Source organism: Saccostrea echinata, unplaced genomic scaffold (genome assembly GCF_033153115.1).
Source record: "Saccostrea echinata isolate AGI-Se365-2 ecotype Australia unplaced genomic scaffold, CSIRO_AGI_Sech_v1 ptg000057l, whole genome shotgun sequence".
Classification (NCBI taxonomy): domain Eukaryota; kingdom Metazoa; phylum Mollusca; class Bivalvia; order Ostreida; family Ostreidae; genus Saccostrea; species Saccostrea echinata.
The window spans coordinates 3,064,464-3,078,151 of NW_026889806.1; the positions used below are offsets into that span (position 1 = coordinate 3,064,464).

Consider the following 13,688-nt stretch of genomic DNA (forward strand, 5'->3'; position numbering starts at 1 on the left):
CCGTGAGCCCTCTGTATTGATCATGCTATAGATAACTATAGTAAATTATGGTGTTTTTTTAACCGCTTGTATTTTAATGGTATATTGTATGGTTTTTATTGACAATTTACAAAGCATGGGAGTATTATTTTATGATAATTATCGTAAATATTGCTGGCTTTAGAAAACAGGTAAACCCCATTGTTTTGTTTTCATAGTTTTATGAAAGGGTTCAATGTAGGGCAAATTTAAAAAAAGGGTTTTCGTCAAGACCCCGCTATATGCTTCTTAAATGCCCAAATACTGTCAAAAATGTACTATGGGCATTAGTTTCATTATAGATTTTACATCTACAGCTGACATATGCGAGACATGACATATGGGTGAATTTAAAAAAAAAATGAACACCTAACTGAAATTTTTTGGAAAAGTTCAACTACTTATAACATATTTTTTTCTTATATCATCATATTGCACATGCATTCTAGTTTAAAATCCTGAAGTGGCAGTAGAATAGACAATTGGATTAAAAAGTTTCTTATTAGTAAGATTTCTTTTGAAAAAAGAAAATATCATTATACCTCAAAAGACTTTCTAAAATACATAATCACGAGAAATTATAGATTTTATGCTTCAAAATGGTAAAAGGGGTATAATTGACTAAATCTAGACCTTGATTGAATATCTTCTCTTGTATATGTGACAAAAAATTGGCTTTTTGAATGTTATTTTACATTATTTTTTCAATTCTGGTTTGAAAAGTTTTAATATGAAAAAATATAAAGCAATGAAATTCCCCAAAAGTCACTTTTTTGTCCGTTCAAATCAATTCTTTAAATCTGAGCCAAAAAAAGAATTTTTATATACGAGTTCTCTTACAAAAAAATACTAGATTTTGAATTGACCCTATGTTACATTATTGTGTTGCACTCCTGACATCTGATATGTATTTTATTTAACATTGTTTTAAAATTATAACACACAATAACCCATCTTACTTTGTACATCAATTTGTCGTTTTAATATTTTTCATCGTTTACGGCAGGTTTTTCATATTTTGAAGACCATAAAACATGATTATTTGCAAAGTGTAATATATATAAATTTTATTTAAAAATTATGTGAAATGAATTGACTGTAAAATTTCTGTAATTTGTTGATAGACATAGTGTTTTGAACATCAAATAGTATCAAACATTTCTTTTTCAACTTATTTTTTAGTAAAGATAGTTAAAAAGCATTGGTAATTTGAACATAAAATAGTATCAAGCATTTTTTTTTCAACTTATTTTTTAGTAAAGATAGTTAAAAAGCATTGGTAATTATAAAACAGTTTTGTTGCACTCCTGATTGCGTTAAAATTTACAATTAAAACCATAGAATACAAAAATTCATAAAGTGTTGGCGACATCAAGTGGTAATGAAATTGTGCAATATTTATAATCCAATACCTCATAATTAAAACAGATGAAAGTATTTAAAATTCCATTTTATCTGGAATTATTCCCTATTTATGCCAAAAAAAAACTAGCTTAAATGTATCTTTAGAAGATAAAACATATTTCATAGCATATTTTCCTTTAGAGGACAAACACAGAAACCCACCAGAAAAATTTTTCTCATAATTTTTCTTTATTTTTATTCTTATTGGATGATTTATAATTCTAACATATTTGTTGCACTCTTGACCAAAAGCATGGGGCCTTTAAAGTAGAATTGTGAAGTGAAAATTACATAAGAACTTGTTCTGTTGTTTCAGTGAAGTTGAGGAGGAATTACTTGAATTTTATGACAATTTTTTAGTGTGTTTATTTTTAACATTCATTAAAAAATCACAAAAAAGATAAAAACACATCTGAATTGATAAAATTGAAAGAGGAAGGATTTTAATAATAAAACTGTCAATGATTTATTATTAAATTATACAAAAAGATCATTATTAATTAAATAATGAATACTTCTAAGCATGAATAGAAGTGTTTTCGTCACACAACTTGAATCTTTAAAAAAAATGTGTTGCACTCCTGACCATAGAAATATAGATCTGAAGCAAAGACAGATCCTGTAATTGATAAATCTGTTTGGTAAAAATGTTCTCTGTGTCTTTATTTTCCAGAATAAAAATCAGAAAATCATATTATGATAATAGTTTTTTCATGGTTGGGAGCAAAACATCAAATATTGCACTCCTGACATTATTAGGTATGCACATATACTTGGTTCTCATTAATGCTGCTTGTGATTTATATAACATTTTTAAGATTTAAAATGTACATCAGTTATTGTTTTACGCGTCGAAAATTCTTTTTTTGTCTTAATTTTCTTTCAGAATTTTACAATTGATGTTTTTTGACAGCACTACATTTTTTCTGTTGCACTCCTGACATGGTATAACATTTTTTTTTAAACATCAGCCATGACCACAATTTTATTAAACAAAAGTTACTCAATCCACATTTAAAGCTCAATACTTTGAATATTATCAGGAAAGTCTTTATTTTCAACATAAAGCATTATTATTTATTTCACAGATCTAAAAAAAAAAATATTGAAATTTCAAAATGTCACAAAAAGGTGTTGCACTTCTGTCAATTTTAGCATCATTTTCGGGCATAACTTATTTGTTAATTGAGATATCAACGAGATATTTGGCAGGTATTTAGACTCTGTCTAAAGACATATGCTGAGACATAGAAATCTATTTTCATTGCCAGTATTTTTAGTGTGGGTTGATAAATATGCGTTTTGTCTTTTTATTTAATTCACCCATATCGTATAACATAGTTATTCAAGGAATAGTTGAAGTTACTGAAGGCATGCACATACATAAATTTTTGGGTCTGTGAGGCAAAGGTTACGACAATAAGTTATTACAAAATCATCAAAGAATACAGAAACTTAACTTTTTTTAACGTTTAACGATTTTGAAATATAACGATTTTAAATCCACCCTTTCAGTAAATAGATTGATTAATTTAAAACACAAGAGATTCTTGAGATACTGGTACTCAATCAAAGGTTAGTGTCAGGAAATTATTTTATACATACTTCGGGGACCTCTATGGTTGTTTCATTTGCTGTCCAGGACAGATACAAAAATCTAAGTAACTCTAGATCTTGACGGCTCTAAGGAATAAGAGCTGCTTCATAATTCACCGACAGCCTTGTACTTTACAGTGCTCATTAACTTGGGCGAAAGATATTGATTTTTGGCAAAGAAACCCTAATCTTTGAAAAATTATTGCTATTTTTTTGTTTTGATCTCAATAATGTAAGTGATGTGACAGGCAATGTCAAATATAACTTTGTATATTACACATGAACACTTATTCCCAGTTTGGCAAAGAATAACCAATCGGTTAGTGACCTTTATATGACCAATCAATTCTTATTGTGCTTTGTTGAGAAGAGGTTCTATAGGGCTCTTTGTACTATCCTTGTTTTCTAAATTCTCCTAAAACTTCTCAGTGTTTAATTGCAGGAGTGGTTGAGGTTGTTGCTTCGTTATGCTTCCTGCAGCTTAAACATTATAAAAAGAAACGAAGGATTATCAGATTAAGTGCCTTTAATTAAGACAAAAATTAACAATCGATTTAAGGTAATCACATGATGTGAAATCAAGTGGAGTTAAGACAAAAGTAAACCACACAGACATACTTGAACAATGAAGCAAAGCGTTTTTTACTTGAATTCTTTAAAATGCACTGTTCATGAAAAACATTCTCATTGTTTGCAATAAATCAATCACTTTTTTTAAACAAAAGCCGTTATATGTGATATCTGTTTCAACATGGCAAGCAATGACCATGGTAATATAGGATAATGCCAGGAATGCAGCTACATATTTCAACATTCCAAGATAAAGATAATATTGATTGTTGTAATTTTTTTTAACTTTCGTCAAATGAATTTTAAGCTTCTTATTATTAAAAAATTGTTCATATCTCATGTCTTTTGAATTAATCTAGAAGTAAACAAAGGTAAAAATGCTTCACAAGGGCTTGACACATGGCAAATAATTGGCCAAGAAGAGGTTTGTTTACGAGCCCAACCGCAGAACTCTTTGACTCTCTGTGATGGCAATAAGGTAATACTTTGCTTTCGTCATCTTCTAACTACTCATTGCTTTTTACTTATAGCCCCAGCAGCTAGTGCCCAAAGGATTGATGACCGAATTCATCTATAAGATGTGATAAATAAAAAGTACCTTTCGATGACTCATTAAGCCGAAAAAAGGAGGAGATCCTCTGAAACTCAAAAGCTTTCCAGGCTAATCCACACCCCCTGGGGATTTTCTCAGATCTGTGTTTTATTGTTAGAAAAGAAATGCTCCTAGTTCATCAATAAGATTAAAAAGACAAAAATAGACAGAAGCGTAAAAAGAAAAAAAGCTCTCAGAAAGCACAGATTTACTGCCTGTTTATTAAAAGAAGCGCTGATTGAATTAAGCTGTTTTCTTGTGTCTTACCTTTTTTCGTTATCATTACGAAACAGGTGCGTGGAAACGGCGTCACACATCTTAATATTTACATCATTTATACAAACTTAGAAAGTGTTTACGATAGGTGATACTATATTGAAAATATTGAAACGTTTGTTTCTAAATTATGTTCTTGAAACAAAAGAGTGAGCTCATTGCATGCTTTCATCACGGAAAGTTAATTTTTCCTCACGTGCTTTTGATGATGTTTAACATTTTATAGTTTATTTACATTCATGATGATTTTTTTTTTTGCACACTGTGAATTATTTATCAAAAAACAAAACGAAGACAACCAAATGTCTGGGCTTTAATACTAAAAACTGTTTTACTGTCAAATGGTTAAACGGGGTTAAAATGACAATAATAATTATTATTAATCTATTTTTATTTTTTCCAAAAATTCCTTTATAAGGTTCACTTATAAGTGTCGACCCATACAAATGAAGTCGAACTTTTTTTTTCAAATTGCACTCGTTGTATCTTGTTTCGTCCCTATTTTGAACATAAAAATATTCACGTACAGATTGAGGTGTTTAAATCCTGCGAATTTTGTTTTAAACATCTTTAATATCCCTAAGTTGATAAGTGAACGATGGGCAATATTCGATAATTTTAAATTCAATGTCTCTTAAGCATTTAAGGTATACAGTTCATATTTCTGTGTCGCCTGCAGAGCAGAGCGGCAATAAGGGATCACTTTACCCGGCGTCTGTCTGTCTATCTGTCTTTCCGTCTGTCACACCCTTTATCTCAAGAACTGTAAGAAGTATGGATTTGATATTTTGCACATATATTGCTTGGCACTATGGCTTTTGTAAATTACCATGGTCACCGACCTCGTGACCTTCGACCTTAACCTTTGATCCACTTTTCATAATAGTTCATAGTGCCGATATACAGCTCATTTTTGACATTTAAGAGGTAAGTCTATGCTATTTAGCATGTACACTGTTTGTCATAAAACAATATGAAAAATACCAGCATTACAATTCACTCGACCTTCACCTTTCATCTACTTTCCAAAAAAATATCTCGGGCAGTTTAATTAAACCTTTGAATTTTGAATTTTGAGAGGCAGGGTTTAGATAATTAATTAGTGTACTTTGAAACCGTATGATATTCAGTTATCACACAAACTTATATTTAAATACTATGAAAATACATCGGGATCGGTATTCCACAATGGATCGTGTAGACTGAGAATTGCAGTCAAGACAGACTGAATTGTCTTTTGAATGATTATTGGAAACACGTTTAGTTCATGAAAGTACTTCGAAACTGTATGATATTCAGATATACTTATTTAGATACCATGAAAATACATCGGAATCGGTATTCAACAATGGATCGTGTAGACTGACAATTGCAGTAAAGACAGGCTGAAATCTCTTTTGGAGGACTGTTGGAAACAAATATTAATAAAATGACAAATAGTCATTTCTAATAATTTCAATTTAATTATTCATTTGAAGGTTATGGAACCATATTTTCTTTGATTGTCAGATTCTATCGCAGTCTTATTCTATCCATGGATACCATTTTACTTTGCAGGCAAATGCATGAACTATCAGTCTATCATGCTTATGATAAATAAAAAGCTGACAATTCTTAGATTTATTTACACCTTTAATGAAGCTACAAAGCATTCGACACATGCGTTCCTGGGAACACAAGTTATTTTCAATACGGCAAAAACCACGAAACTAGAATCTTAACAGAATAGTAAGTGCTCTTAATTTCTTACTTTGAAATGTTTTTACAATTCTGTGTGAAAACTCATTAAAACCATAAATTTATGTTAATTTTAAACTGCATTTCACAAAGTAACTTGGCCGGTATTGAAAAACATTTCGTTAAAGCTTCAACGTACATTTCAATTTTTTTGGGTTATATTTGATACTTATGTTGTATGAAGAAAACTTTCAAGTGCATTTCCTCGATTACCTGAAATAGTTCCAAGTATGTTCAGATTACCGCAAGCGATTTATTAATTACTAGTTATTCAAAATCGTTTTATTACACCTATAATAGACAACTGTTTATATTTGATTACATATTTGCCTTTGGCAAAATCATAGGTATGTTGTAAAATGTTAAAATGGTATTTGCTATGGATACCATAAACAAAACAGAGTTTGTTGTAAATAAATAAATAAATAAAATAAACAAACACACCAAAAAAAAAAGGATTATTTTCCAAACGCAATAACACTCAAAAACACTTATCCAAACTCCTGTTACTATCTTTTCTAAACTCAAAAACAAATGAATGATTCTTACAATCCTAAAATACGAGGGTTTATCCAAAAGTAATGTCATATACACTACAAAATCTTTAATAATGGGATGTTTTCAACAAAACATTATATACTAAAATACCTTTGTCTTTTTTTACCTTTGTCCTAAAATTTCATTTAGATATATGCATTACATTATAAAATATTAAAATAAACATAACGTTGGGTCTCGTCTATCTCTACACTGTAATAAGAATTTAACGTCATTATGAACGTTTCTCTTGGACACTAATGATACACAAGATCTACGCAAAAAGTGATGAATTTAGAAATGATATTTGCACAAAGACGAGACCCATCGTTGTGTTTACTTTAATATTTTATATTTACCTTTGCAAATGTTTCTTTTATATAACACTATTAAAAGCAATATCCTATATCTATATCCGTATAAAAACGGTTTCCTCGCGTCATAAACGTTCGACGTAATTTCTCAGTGACGTCATAAAGGGCCTACGCACAATCAGATCAAACACGTGCCGTTGGGTTTGAAAAATGAAACGTTTCACGCGTTAAAGATTATAATCAGGCAAATGTAAAATATGAATAAGTCACAAATGTAAATATAAGCAATAAGGTATCATTTTAAAACATTTATTGGGCTATAAATACGGGTTGGTATTTTTTAATACGGACTTTATGGAATTTGATCTCGTGACCAACCCGTATTTATTTATGCATTGAATCATTGTTTTTTGAAAGATATAGTCTCATAACTGCAACGGTGTGTGCAAACAAATTGAGTAACGCCCTTTAGAGCGTTATGAAAATTTGTTTGCATACACCGTTGCAGTTATGAGACTATATCTTTCAAAAAATAATGATTCAATGCTTATATTCACATTTTTAACTCCTTGCCTTGACTGCAAATGTGATTCAGATTTCAAAATCATTGTATTATCCTTCGGGTAAGTTACATTGAAGAACCATTGCAATAGCTTCTGTTCAATGTGAGCGTGAATTTTGAATTTTGCTTATGACGTTGCACTTCCACAGCGTTCAATGTTTGTGAAGTCAAAATAAAACGCATACTTTAACCTTTTGACCCCCTGTCCGTGTTATGGTGTTTTGAATGCCGTAGCTTTTTGCACACTTTATGAGCAAAATACATTTGGAATGTAAATATATCCCGATAGATGTTTAAAAATGATACCTTATTTCTTAAATAAAGTCATCGTATTGAAATTTTAGGACAAATATCAAAGTAGATAGAAGTGTAAGTATTTAAAGTTTTATTGATAACACTTGATTATTTTAACATTACATTTGAATCGATACTCTTTTGGTATTGATTCTCAAAATGATGAGGAGTTTTATGATTTAATGTCGAACAAAGCAAATATTGTACTTTGAAAAACTTGATATTGATCAAGGGCAAATTCATTATCATCCTAATATTTATTGAAACAATTCCGACTCGAATTCTTGTTGGCCTGGTCGGTAATGTATTCATAATTGTTATTATGTCTTTACGAAATCCCTGACCTATGATTAAAATAATATTGGCGGAATTACTCACATACCAACATAAACATTTTCCTGAAAGTCTCCATCGCTGAACAGATGTGGTGTTACCGGGTGCAGAAGGTGGTGATGCACAGAGAGTCACTGGGGCTGTTGTTATTTAACATACCAACTGGAACTGTTTAATGCGCTTAATAGATTTTGCTTTGGGCGTGAAATCCTCAGACAATAGAAAACAAGTCTCCTTATTAATGGATCATTAGTGCTTTGATAGAAAACATGTTGTTGAAAGGTAATTAGACAAAAAGGAAAGTGAACAAATATTTATCCTTTAATCTTGTAAAACGTACTCTAAGTAAGCTCCTAACCTTGTCTAATATACATGTAATTCACTCATCAATTTATAAATATCAATTTAAGTCCATGTTAACTACAATCAACATTATAAGCTGTAATCAATTGTTTTCTTGATTCAAACGCTATTAACAGGTTTTTAATTGCTCTGTTACTAACCTTGAAAACTGACCGAAATTATATTGAGAAAAGACATAGGTATATATAGTTTCTTGTAGATAATTTCGTTCTACACTCAAACCAATTGTTTTACTATCTCATAAGAATTTCATTCACAATTGCTATAAAATTTTAAAATCATTATTTTTTAATTCAAACCTCTTAAATTGTATTGTGGTTATAGCTTCTTCTTTTTCAGCACTGAGACTAGACAGAAACCTTTAACATGCTACATACTGCATACCGTAACTATATACCATTTGATATGACTTTATCATACGGGTGATATCATTGTGCACTCAGTTGATGAAAAACCACTTTTCATGAAAATGTAATATATTTTGATGACTTTTTTTGAGTATTATTGAAAATAATCCGACTGAGAACAGAGGGTATTTTCCTTTGAAAATCTAACTGCAATAGTAATAGAGAAAGCAGTTAAAATCGTGAATTAAAAAAATCAGAAGAATATTTTTCTTTAGAATAGCAGGCTATGTCAGTCATATTGATATTGAAGCAGTCCAGTGCTGTTTGTATTGAAGTTAATCACTTGGAGCTTGGGTAGGACCACAATATGGGGTCACATTTTTCATTAGAGGAAGAAGAAAACATGGTTTGAATGTCCTGAAAAACAACAGGCCAAGATGGCCCAGTTCAGCGTTGTGGCCCTGTGCCTTCATTTTCTTTTTCTATTTTGCATTTTCTGGTATAAGTTATTTTTCTGAACGGAGTGATTGCATTTATGTTACTGTCATTAATATACTTGCTAACTAAAATGTGTTTATATCTTTCGGATTAATGAATATAAATTTACAAAAAAAATCTTTTTTAAACTACACCGTATATGCCCCGATTTTGTCGTTGGATAAAATATTTAAAAATCTTGGATCTGCGCCTGAAAATTGTTGATATGTTCTTTTTCCCGATTTTAATTGAAAAAGTAATGAAAATGTTTTCAATTTTCTAGAGGCGGCAGAAATATTTAAGAAATTTACTGCAGTAATAACGCTTATAATAAGCTAAAATTTCTTTTTGTGCATGATGTAATATGATGTAGGTATAAGAGAGCATAGCAGCCAAATGACACACATTAACGTTTAGTAGCTGCCAAACATTAAAACAATTTTGAGGAATCGGGAATCAACCCAGATACTAAGGAACTGAGTTTATACAAGTATATTCCCACGATACTGGATCGACGACTGAACTTATGGTGGACGCTGTATGATGAAGATCAGAGAATGTAAAATAGGAAAATGTTATTTAAATCTGTATGTTAACCGTCTTACTCTTCCCTTTATACCAATATTCTTTACAATTAAGTCATGAAATTCAGAATTTGAAAGAAAAAAAGAGAAAATAAAACAACATCCTGTATGTTTTTTTAATCAATATAAAAATGTCAACCTATGTCAATAATTTCTTTTGGATTTTATTAATATTAAAAATCTTCACATAGATAACATATCAAATTTATCTCCATTATTCGTTTCTTTTTTGTCGATGGGACGTGTTTTACTGATGCCAAGCATGCTTGATTTAATTAACCTGCTGTGAGGAAAATGCTGACTGCGTAGACATGCCTATAGACACATTGGAAACTTGTGTTTCCTGAGTTTCTACCTGATACCTGTAGAAGTAGTTATCCCAAGGTAACATGTCTCAGGTTGCCTTCTGATCTCTTAATTACGGGGGGATTGTATGTTATACTCATTGTCTCTGGGGAGGTTCTAGCCATTGTATAACTAAAACATATTGTACATAACGACAGGCAGAATGCCGTTAGCAAACGTTCACCTCTTGATGACGATATAGAGAGTACCATTATGCCAGTAGAACAACATCACAGATTGACTCTTTGTTCCCCCTCTCTTGCTTTCAGGTTAGGTCGGTTGGTTGGTAATTCTGACACATATTATATTGGGGCCTGTCGGGTTCATTTGCGATGAACCAATTCGATAAAGGCTGATGGAATTTATTTGCATATATCGCGTAATGGACAGGTTTTATACGATACAACAGCGATTCGATCGTATAGTGCGGTACGCTTTTGTTTATGCTGTATTGATTCGTTTATCCTTGTCTGAACCCCCTTCAACAACATTATCGATGCGTGAAACGTACTAGTAAGAATATGAGTGCGCGAACATTATAAATATCGTGTAATAGGGAAAACAGTTTAGAGCATCAATCGAAGTTACGGAATGGAGTATGATGATTATGAAGATTTTGAGGTGAGTTTTTTTTTTAAGTTGCGTTTTTATTGATGGAAATCATTTTAGAAAGTAATTGTATTTCATATTATAATATATTATTATTTTTTACATAAAATATTTTAAAACATTAAATTAATTCATGAATATTAAATCGCACTCAAACAGGAATTTTACATACACGTGATTCCTCATTGATTAAAAAAGTATTTTAAAGGATTTGTTCGCTTTTAGATTAATATTTAAATTTAAATTCATTTTGATAATGTTACCCATGTATACTTTCTGTCTTTGTGATTCCTTTCTACGTTCAAAACTGAATATTTTTTTTCGCAAAGCAATTTTTTTTTTTTTAAATGTTAACAATAATAGTTGACATCAAAAGGGAATATTTTCTTTTTTTTTCTGCAAACGTTTTGAAAAAAAAGTTTCTTTAAACGATTAAAACAACCAAAAATATTTTAAATTCTAATAGAATTAAAATAATTCACAATTGTAATCAACAGAACTGCATGACATACGATGGTCCGAAGCCTATCATCAGGAGAAGAGTTGAGTGGACTCCAGAGGCTCTGTTAAGGCTACTTGCTGATGCCATTACATACAAATCCCCAATTGAAGATATAACATTGATCATCCGATGCGGAGCGGATGTCAATGGACGTGTGAAGAAAGGATTACGACCTCTACATTACGCGTCCTTTGTAGACTATGTTGAATGTGTCTTCGTTTTGTTGGAAAATGGCGCCGATGTAAATTTGACCGATGATATAGGCTACACCCCTATGCATATTTGTGCAAGAAGGGGTTTTCACAATGTTTTGAACGTCTTAATCAAACACGGAGCACATTTAAATTTCTGCAAAGAGAACGATATAGAAAAAGATAATTTAAATGAGAAAGACGAATCAGTGTCCATGTCTCCGCTAAGTATGGCGATCGAAAATAACTACATCGAATGCACAAGGATTCTGTTAGAAAACGGCGCTAGCCCTACTCATAAATATTTCATGGGATATGAAATAAGTATAGTGCCACTGGATAATTTAGAATGTATGGAACTTTTGCTAAGCCATGGAGCGGACCCAAACGTTTATAACAGATGTGGCGTAACTCCTTTGATGAGGGCCTGCAAGGAGCAAAAGCTATCAACTGTTAAACTTTTGTTGAAGTATAATGCCGATGTAAATGCCACATGTCCTGCTAGATTCGAACAACGGAGTCCAATACAATGTGCTATACAATCAGGAAATGCTGAAATCACAGAATGTTTGCTAAAACATGGTGCCTTTTTGAACCGTCCTGACTACCATAAAAACAGTCCTCTTCACGAAGCAATTGTTAGAGACAACATAGCAATATGTGAGCTTTTAATCAAATATCAAGCTAACGTTGAGGAAAGGACCGAAAGTGGTGCCACGCCATTAATGCTCGCTTGTGCTACAGTCGGCTTGAAAAACCGACGACAGATCGTGGAGTTACTTCTTAATAATAACGCCAACGTCAATGCTTTTTCAGAGCATACAAGTTATAGAGACCCATACCTCCCTCCTCTGATAGAGTACTTGAAAAACAATGGATGTGATATTCATTTTGACGTCATTTCTTTGCTTATTAAATTCGGTGCCAAAGTTAGTTTTCGTGGATATCTAGGAGTTGTTCGCGCAAAGGATCATTTTGGAATCCTCCATTACATGCACAATGTGTTCGGAAAAAAGGAAGTTTGTCATTTACTTTTTGTGGCTGCTTGTCTGTATGACAATGATAGCATTAAGCATGTGAATACCATAAATGTTGAAGCCAAAAAATGTCTGATGTCCTACGGGTGTCAGCCAAGAGAACTAAAACATCTTTGCAGGTTGTATATCCGGGATCGAATTTGTATCGGGTTGCCAGAGAAAGTAAAAAGCCTTCCTCTTCCAAGTCTCCTCAAGTCCTACCTCCTCTTTGATTTATGATATAGAACTATTTTTATTAGTCAATAGAATTATTACAACTGTTTAAGAGTTTATTTATTATAGTGCAGAGTCTCAAAATTAAAATGTAGATTAGACATAATAGAACTAATGCTGTCTGTGGTATGAATGATTTAAAGTCTAAGACATTATTTATTTACCTAAGGTCTTCAATTGTCAGATACATTAAGCGATGACTTAATGTGAAGCCTTTCTGTCGTGCACCGGTACCTAGAGCAGTAAGTGCAATTCTGTTACATTCCTTCCGATTTTCTGCCTGCTTTTGTGTCTGTGCTCCCAGGAACTCCTCAATGTTTTGTTTTAAAATATATCTCCTACCTGCTAAGAACAATATCCATAACTTTTTCAAAAGGGATTAGTTTATTATAAAGCAATAACTTAATTACGTATTTTTTCTGGCTTAATGCTTTTAACAGATAGAGTACATTTATAATATAGGCATTCTTACAATGAATAAAATGGCGTACATGTACATTGTACATCTATTAAGATTTTCAAAAAAGTGCAAAAACTTAATTTTACCACGAACTTCTTACAACTAATTTTTATATTTTTCATAAGAGAATCTCAATTCTGAAATATATAAATAAATACGGGTAATTTATTAAAAGTTTATTGAAGTTTCCTCAATTTATATTAAGTGTATATTGTAATTAACAGAGCGATTCTTATCACAAAAGTAGAAAAATTAAGGACTTCAAAACACTTGGAAACTTCTAAATTCATGCAATTAAATAAAATTAAATTTACAATTATTTTCGGA

At 31.3% G+C, this 13,688-nt stretch overlaps 1 protein-coding gene across 1 annotated transcript; it reads left to right on the forward strand.

Moving 5' to 3' along the window:
* The first annotated feature begins 10,627 nt into the window (after window positions 1-10,627).
* On the forward strand, window positions 10,628-13,305 carry LOC133174171 (ankyrin repeat and SOCS box protein 8-like). The gene is made up of 2 exons (XM_061309234.1): window positions 10,628-10,970; window positions 11,456-13,305. The coding sequence occupies exons 1-2, from the start codon at window positions 10,941-10,943 to the stop codon at window positions 12,905-12,907; spliced, it is 1,482 nt and encodes a 493-aa protein (XP_061165218.1). The 5' UTR covers window positions 10,628-10,940; the 3' UTR covers window positions 12,908-13,305.
* Window positions 13,306-13,688: the final 383 nt, after the last annotated feature.